The sequence below is a fragment of the Octopus bimaculoides genome, chromosome 1, assembly GCF_001194135.2.
Source record: "Octopus bimaculoides isolate UCB-OBI-ISO-001 chromosome 1, ASM119413v2, whole genome shotgun sequence".
NCBI lineage: Eukaryota > Metazoa > Mollusca > Cephalopoda > Octopoda > Octopodidae > Octopus > Octopus bimaculoides.
The window spans coordinates 124198101-124207176 of NC_068981.1; the positions used below are offsets into that span (position 1 = coordinate 124198101).

Sequence of the window (9076 nt, forward strand, 5' to 3'; positions counted from 1 at the left end):
ACAGTTTGTGTTATATGGACTGTTAGATATGTAATTCGTCTGACGTTCCGTGTGTCATGTGGTTCGTCTGAGTTCATTGTTTCATTGTTGTTGTCTTGTGGGACTGTCGTAGTAAAATGTCATTGATATATATATGGCGGACATGACTTTTGTTTATTCATAACGAACATTGGGTGAGTGCGTTCTTTGTATGTAATTGAACAATAAATGTAATAATTAAATTGTATAACTCGTTATGTTATCTCTGCGAGTCAGTCCGAGGGAAACATAACAGTTTGGGGGAAACTTGGTTTACATGACATCTATGTCATGTCTTACAGCCTTTACAGTATTCACAAAGCATTGAACAGCAGTCATGACATTGGCACTTTGATATCTGGTGCAAATCATCATGATACAGTTAACTCTTTTCCAATATTCAGATGACTTCCAATCTTCCATGTCAGCTAACTTCTCAACTATAACTAATCTTTATGCTCTCCAGTGCTGTTCACCAATACATCAAGCTGTTTCTGAAAAAGGAGACATAAATCAATGTCAAATTTATCCCAAACTCTCTGTAATGCATCAATGGCATTCCTAATGCCTCATTTCTTAAAAGACTTCACAATTATTTCAGTTCTCAACATTACCCCAAGATGTTCCACTTACATACTTCTGCAAAGGTGGACTGCTTCATTCTTCCTATGGTTATGAGCTCATGATGTGGATCTCCCCTCCAATTGTTCCATCAACTCTTTCCAACAGTAAAGATGGCCAATTTGAGTGTTGGAGATATTTCTTTGCAGTTTTAATCTTTCCCATATTAATGTTTTATCATTACTGGTATTTGCTTTCAGTTATGTCCCTTTCTAAGTGGTTTCCAATTGATTATTTGTAGGTGTGTGTGTTTAAGTATATTTAGTCTTAATTGATCAGCTGGTACTGGCGAACATTACAGGTCATTCTTTTATAATACAAATAATAACAACAATGTTTAACCTTTTAGTATTCAGATTATTCTGCCAAATGTAATGTTTGTTATTTATATAGTTCTGAATTAACCATGTGTTATCTTGTAGTTTAGAGATTTCAGTGATGTGACTGTTTAGTTTTAGAATGACATTATAGGGTCGAGGTGAGAGGCCAGATCTAACCAGTCTGAACATAAAACAAGTTAAATATTTTGGTCAGATATGACTGGTTTGAATTCTAAAGGGTTAAGTAAATATTATTATTATTATGGAGTCAAGCTGGGGTAGAGGACACTGTCTGGCTTAAAATTAGCCTATTATAGTAAGCGTCCAAGGACAAAATTACCTTATAGGAGGCCCAACTTCGCATATAAGATCTGGGGTGATATTTTGAGCCATTAAAAACAAAAATGTGTCTCATATGCCATCAAATAAGTTAATTAATGAATTATGAAGGAAATGACAAGATACTATCACTGGGTCGGGGGGAAACATTTATGGTTGGTACTGTATCACAAAAGGAATTTCCACAGCACAAAAATAATAGCAAAGGAAATTGCTTCTTCAAATTATAAACAAAACGCAGGCTCTCAGAAGTCACTGATTCTACACAAGGTTTCTGTCGAATTTCAGTGATGTGTAATTATTAATATTTTACATTAATTCATGGGTGTCTGACATATGAGACATAGTTCGATCCCCAGCAACTATTTCTTGCTGCATTTGTCTTAGATTTTGAAAGAATTATTAGCATAATTCAACCAGAAATTACTCAGGGACACTTGTTTCTATAATAATATCAATGGAAATATTCCTTCGGTTACATTGCTTTCGAGGACATCTTAACAGATATAAACTTAGACTAGGTGCACCAGAAAACTAAATTGTTTTTTTCTTTGCTGAATTCCCAGACTCAGTTGAAGACCAAATACTCACTTTGCTTATTAACTTCATCTCACTGTCAGTATTCAATCATAATTGCAGACTATATTGACTACATTACTACAATATTTATCCTTGATTTCATCTTCATTAAACAGCAGAATACAATATTTTTCAGATTCCAATTGCAGTCACAAAAAGAACAGCCAAATAAATACATTGAATTGTATGATTCAGTTATATAAATCCTCCTCAGACATTGTACAGCTGAAACTGCAACTGCTGACATATATTGAGAGGAATGCATTTGAAATCCATTTCCTTTTTACAAAGGCTCCTTGAGAACATTCAATTGACTTTGAAACAGGTAATTGTCTAAGCTTGTTCTCTGGAAGCTGCTCAAAGAAATCATGGATATACCTGCTATCTTGCCCCCGTCTTAATGCACTAGCTGAAACCTAAATTTTCAGATTTCCTGCATTCTATTTCCAATAATAAATTATATATAAAATTGCATTTGAAAGTAGCATGCTGTTTTAATTCACTCCACAATGATGATAACAAAAACACTATATTTTAAGCTGATAGACATATATTCTAATTTCAAGGTTAATCTTAAGGGCAGTGATCCCCAACGTGGTTCCTGGGGTCCACCGGTGGTCCCCACAGAATTTCTAGTGGCCCCCAGAGAATTTGTAGCCATAAAATAATAAACCATTTCAGATCTACACAATATTGTTCGATAATAAAGACACTGTTAATAATAATCTATATGAAGACAGAATAATAATAAGAAAACAAAATTCAATAATTATTCCATAAGAATCAATAATGTATAATATATAATCAATAATATATTACAATCAAGAATTACATAATTTAAATTTTACAATCACAACAGTTTTATAATAAATTTGATATTTTAAATAGATCACTACACAATATTGTTTAATAATAAATGTGATACTTTTAATTTATAGAAATAAAGCATTTATTATTTTTATTTTCTTTAAGATCAGTTGTAATAATGTCTGAACCAACTGCTAAAAAGGCAAAACTGAGGAACTACAAAGATTTTATCATGTTTGGTTTTGTATCTGTAGATTCAAAACCTATGTGTCTTGAATGTGATGCCATCATGACAAATCATTCTATGAAGAAAGTTAAGCTGGAACAGCACCAGAAATTAAGGCATCTATCATCTATTGGTAAAAGTAGGGAATATTTTGAGAATAAAAAGAAAATACAGCCAATCAAACAACCCGACTTTGTAAAGAAGATAAATACTGAAAAAGCAAAGACACTCAAACCAAGTTATTTGGTCTCTGAAATTATTGCCAAGGTTGCAGAACCTCAAATTTATGGTGAGAAACTTGTCAAGCCTGTTATGATAGCTTGTGCAAATGAGGTTCTGGGAAAAGATGCAGCATCTACTCTGAGTACAATTCCACTTTCAAATAACATAATTACAAGAAGACAAGATGAAATGTCTAATTTTGCTGAGGAGAAGATTGTGGAAATTCTCCAAAAGACAAATCTTTCTATCCAGGTGGATGATAGCACAATTCATAACCAAGCTATCCTTCTGGTCTATGTCAGATTCATCCATGAAGATGATATAAGGGAAGAAATGTTTCATTAAAAGTTTGTCTGAAACTACTAATGGAGAAGATATATTCAATGAAGTAATGCAGTATTTTAATGATAAAAATATTCCATTGACTAATTTGATAAACATTGCATCAGATGGAGGTGCAGCCATGGTTGGAAAAGTGAAAGGCTTTGTTTCTAGAATGAAATCAGTTGCTCCTCACATTTTTTAATATGCATTGCATTATCCACAGACAGCATTTGATTGCTAACAATATTGGAGGACACATGTAAGAGGCACTCAACACTGCCATCATGTTCAAGAGTCAGATGACTCATTACAACTCCAAGAAGCAAGCTGATACAGCTAAGAAAATTTTGGAAAGACTTTCTGAGTTTAAATCAAAAATATTCTACTTGAGTGATATTTTTAAAACAGTGAATTTGCTTAACTTAGAGCTGCAAGGTAGAAAATTAGATTTGGTCCCATGTTCTCAGAAGATAAAAGGGAAATATATATGGGGAAATTAAAATTTTGGGAAAAATAGTTTGAAAAAAAAATTTGGCATCATTTCAAAATTTTAACACCACTGTTCCTACATTAGAAAGCATTGCTGCATGCATTGCCCATCTTGAAGGTCTTCATGGAGAGTTTGAAAGAAGATACAATGATTTATTAAAGATGGACTATCCAATCTGGTATGTAGACCTAGAAAATTATGAGCCAAGAGATGAAAATTTTGAGTTGGCTGAAATGTTGTTGGATTTGAAAGAGAATATGAAACTGAGAAGAAGAGTTGAAAAAGAAGGTGTCTTTGCCTACATATTGATAAAGGAATCACATCCAAATATTTTTCGACATGTAGAAGCAAGCATCATTTCTTTCCCTACCATATGGATGGTGGAATCTGCATTTTCAGCTGTTGTAGATATTTTAAGTAGAAAAGGAAATAAATTAGATGTCAACAGCAGAGTAACTATCAGACTAAGACTAAATGAGTTCATTAAAATTGATTATGATATCTTTTGTCAGAAACACCAATATCAAGCTAATCACTAGCTGAATGGTCTAAAAATGAATGACTTTATGAAAAATGATTTTGATATCTTGTGTTTATCTTTGTTTACTAAAATAAATTTTGAATTTTATCTTTTGTTTGCTAAAATAAATTTTAAAGTGTAAATAGGCTATTTTGTCTTTTCATTAAGTATTTTAGTGTGAAAATAGAACAGCATAAAGTAAAAGTAGAAGTGGTCTCTAGAAATTTTTTCAAGTAAAAAATGGTCCCTGGGCTGAAAAAGGTTGGGAACCACTGCTTTAGGGGATAATATGGTAAATGCTTTTCAAAATGTGATGGTTAGCATAATTTCTGACAGTCATATCAAAGATGTAAAACACCTATCACAACGATGTTATTGTTGGTAATAATATTCGGGAATGTAATGGGAATTTGGCTGTTTATTTCATTTACTAAGAGACTGAACATTTCACTGACGATGAAAAGTGTTCTCACCAAATATCCATTTATTAGCAAAGATACAAAATAGAAAGTAATTCTCTGCAAACTGACTCGGAAACACCGAAACACCCCGTTAATTACCCAAAGTCCAGCAGTGCTACACATCTACAATGACAACTCGGTTTGTTTACTTCTCTAGATGACTATCTCTTTTGTTAGAAATAATAAAGCTTCTACTAAATTCTACTCTATTACTCTATTGTACAAATGATAAAGATACAATTCATTTGCCCGTAACTTTATTTCTTAACGTCTTCCTCTCACTTATGCTACCCGAAGTCATACTACACGTTGAAGCATGCTTCTGGAATGAACGTGTCGTGAGCTAGTATCTTTTGTTTGCATGGTTCGTCGTGAGAAAAATTGATGCTGTAACCTTTTTAACTGAATGTGAGATCATGCTGGCTGCGTGAAATATAACAAAAGCGAACTTGTGAACGTTCAACAACATATATTATTGACAGTAAATTATGCATACATCACACATAAGTCACCACAAATTCATTGGTTATCAGAATAAGTAGGAATATTCTTTACTGCGTTGGCTTAGCCATTAGGTATTTGGAAATGTGAAAAACGAAGATATTGGCGCACCGTAAATTGTTAAAGATGGGGAAGAGAGTTGCAAGCTCTCTTGATTGAGTACCAGCAGCAGTCTGCCAATGAAAAGATCCCGAAATTATATTGAACAAAGCACTTCACCCAAATCTAATCTCTTCAATTGTATAGTTCTGTGGAACTTCTTTCCTATACACCTTTTCGTTAAGAATATCAAACAGTAACCTGATCAAAAAGTCTTATTCAAATTACTCAGCTGTCATAAAAATATAAAACTTGACTACCCAGGAAAATGGAGTTCTGTATATGCTATACCTCAAAAATATTGATGAAAATAAAATAATTTTTCTTCGGAACGTTGAAGCAGATAAGCTATAAATAATAGTGCGTAAATATGTCAAAAGATGATTGCAGTTTGTGTATCGGTATGCTCGATGAGAGCTGACCTGGGGTTAAATAGCAACAGCAACTACAATCTGTAAGTTTAACCTGTGCATCGTCCGCATCAAAATCAACAGCCTCAAAGAAGCTCCTATATTGACTTTCAGAATGAAACTTTTTCTTCAGATTAAAATGCTAAAAACATTACAGTACGAGAAATACTACTGAAATCAATGCTTTTCGAAAGTGACGAAGAGTTATTCCCCTTGGAATTTCAAACGCATTTTATCTGATGGGAATATACGCCGGATGGGTTCATTAGCACCTATTATTGAAGGTAATGAGCTGGTGGAATCGTTAATGTGCTGAAAATTTTTTTTTTTAATTAAAGAAAGAAAAAGCGTTTAGTGGAATTTCATTTGGCTCCTTACGTTCTGAGTTCAAATTGCGCTGAGGTAGAATTTGCTTTTCGCACTGGAGTTAAGGTAATCGGCTTACTCCTCCCGCTAAAATTGCTAGTCTTAATGCTAAGCCACATTTCTATTTCGTTGAATTTCATTATATCTAGCAATAATAAAAAGGAAATATGCTCTTTTTTTCGATCAGTAAAATCAGTACAAAGCAAAATATGCACATAGGTAAGGGACATAACTCTTTGCTACCTTCAAATGAATGTTTAGTAGCATATATTTTAGCTGTTTCTGTTACGTGATTACATCCATGCTGGGGCACAAGCTTGAAGATTTTAGTTGGGTGGGGAATCGCCCCATTACTTCTTTTTAAAGCCTGGTACTTATTCTATCGTTTTCTTTTGTGGAATCACTAAGTTACAGGGACATAAACAAACCAACTCCAGTTATCAAGTGATTAAAACGCCGACAACACGATTGCTCAATGCTGTGTGAAAACTGTAAAGGCTAAAAGACGTGACACGGACAGCTGTAATGTAAACTACAAAGGGACACAGCAGGATACAATCCACTCTCTCTCTCTATATATATATGTATGTATGTATGTATGTATGTGTGTGTGTGTGTGTGTGGCCAAGATTATAGTAGAAGACACTATGTGACTGAAAAGCAAATTTCTTACCACACAGCTCCGCAAGGTTTTGTAGGTAGTCGGATAGCTTTCTCCTTTCTTCTTTATCAAGTCTGCTATAATTTTTGTCCACGTAGCATCAATATCATATTGACAAATAAAACGACATTACAGCAATTTCGTGATGAAGATAAATATCTTTTAATGAATGGTTGAAATAATTCCACAACACTTTTCATACTCGTTTATTCTAACCGTTTAACAGTTTCGGGTAATTCGCAGGGTTGAAATATTTCAGGGGAAATAACTCTGCTTCTCATAAATATTGGTAATTTCTTTAATAATCTAATTTTGATTGATTAATATATACTCACTAATAAAGACTGCAAACTGGCAGAATCCTTAGCACGCCAGACAAAATGTTTAGCGGCATTCCGTTCATCTTTGCTTTCTGAGTTCAAATTCCGCCGAGGCCGAGTTTGCCTGTCATGCTTCCAGGGTCGAGTACTAGGGTTGATGTAATCTACTTACCTCCTCCTTATTGCTGGCGTTATGCTAAAATTTGAAATCGACATATACTCAGCAATACGCTGAACCGCAAGAGAAAGGCGATTTTTTTGAATGTCATTTTTATATGGTAAATTCTCAAAATTTATTTCGGGTATGTAAGTGTAAATATTCCAAGGTTTATGGCTAAGACCCAAATTGCAGGTAACCTTTCAACTTACTTTGAAACGAGACGCCAAAACGCAGCCGCGTTGAATGGCGTGGGTGGCAGTCAAAAGCAACTGTCGTGAAAATCGAAATGCACGTGCATCTCGTATAAGTTACGGGTATAAAAAATCAACTTGATCCGCGTTCCTGGTGTTCGAAATTTGGCCATTCGTTCCCCTCACTTTTTTGGTGTCGGACGTGGTTATTTAAGGTTTGATAGGCTTCGTAGCTTCTTGTTTTACGTGTGTTTGAACACCTTGTTTCTTCCGCGCGAGCGGGACTGTTGTCGTTGTTCCCCTTTGCTTGGTGGGGTGGAGCGTGTGATTGAAAAATGAGCTGTAACGAAATTAGCTCTTCCGACATAGATTCGTCGGAGGGTGAGCTAGAGAAGTGTGTAAATAGTATGGAGGAGGGACCGAGGAAGAGAGAAGCAAATGAAAAGAAGAGTTTTACGGATGCAACCGAAACGAAAAGGAAAGAGTTAAAAATCGAAATGTAGGAGTTGAAAAAGTATGGAAATATGTTACTAAGGGAGGGATATGAAATAAGACTGACTCCTCCCGGCGAAGTGGCTCAGAACGTAGAGAAAAAAACCCCAGTGATATTTAAAACGTTCATCACAAAGGAGAAATCCATTAACGTAGCAGAGAGAAAAGGAATTGAGAAGTGTTTGGCATCCATCTGGTCGGATATAATATACCTAGCCAGGTGCGCCAAAATTTTCCACCGTCGAGGTGCGTCTTTCCACAGAGGAGAAGGCCAAGCAACACTCTGTGGCCTCAGTATCAACAGATGAAATAATCCTCCTATCCTCTTACCTTGGAAGACGTGCCTACAGGATGAGGATGGAGGAAATACCACCAGAGGTGGATGTTGGCTGGTTGGTAGCGGCGATAGTGTTGGGCCTGCAGGAGAAAGTGACAATCTTCCATGCCATTAGAAATTGGATAGGGCGAGAAACTGGACATCCAGGCTGCCCCAGATACCCTGGATAATATTGTGGATACCATCATGGTAGGAAAAAGAAAGTTGAGGGTAATTGTAGAGGGCAGGAGGCCGAGGTGTTTCAAGTGTGGCCAGATTGGCCACATAAGAGCCGAATGCCCTCCCCTCCTGCAAAAGTACAAAAAGTAACTCCAGCTGGCCACCTTCACTCATCGTGACATCAAAGGTGGAAGAAGATCGCAGCAAGGAACCGGGTGAACAGGTGGGAACAATAGAGAAGCGGACGGAGGCGACCAAAAGGAGAAACAGGAAGAAAAGGAAAAAGAACTTCACAAGTGATTATGAACCCCAACCCAATCCTAACCTGCCCCACTCCACCCCAACTCGCCCCCCGCAAGCACCAGCTCTCGCCCTACCCCACCCAACACCGACCCCGACCATGCCTCTACACAAACGCATACAATCATGCCAGAACCCAAAACTCCCCAGCCC

At 36.0% G+C, this 9076-nt stretch overlaps 2 protein-coding genes across 2 annotated transcripts in view; one reads left to right on the forward strand and one right to left on the reverse strand.

Moving 5' to 3' along the window:
* The window catches only part of LOC106881150 (pre-mRNA-processing factor 40 homolog A), a 123166-nt gene extending 116038 nt beyond the window's left edge, over positions 1-7128 (reverse strand). Inside the window, exon 1 of the mRNA XM_014931453.2 lies at positions 6977-7128. The gene's annotated coding sequence lies outside the window, so the exon portion shown is untranslated. The remainder of the gene's footprint in view (positions 1-6976) is intronic.
* Positions 3741-4485, forward strand: LOC128248113 (uncharacterized). The gene is made up of 2 exons (XM_052968668.1): positions 3741-3891; positions 4031-4485. Exons 1-2 carry the CDS (start codon positions 3741-3743, stop codon positions 4483-4485), a joined length of 606 nt encoding a protein of 201 aa, XP_052824628.1.
* Positions 7129-9076: the final 1948 nt, after the last annotated feature.

Bases quoted from the DNA above. Each gene is read 5' to 3' on its own strand.
- LOC128248113 (XM_052968668.1), top strand. From the start codon at position 3,741: ATGTTCAAGAGTCAGATGACTCATTACAACTCCAAGAAGCAAGCTGAT. The intron at 3,892-4,030 runs GTAGAAAATTAG...TTCCTACATTAG, and splicing joins GCTTAACTTAGAGCTGCAAG to AAAGCATTGCTGCATGCATT.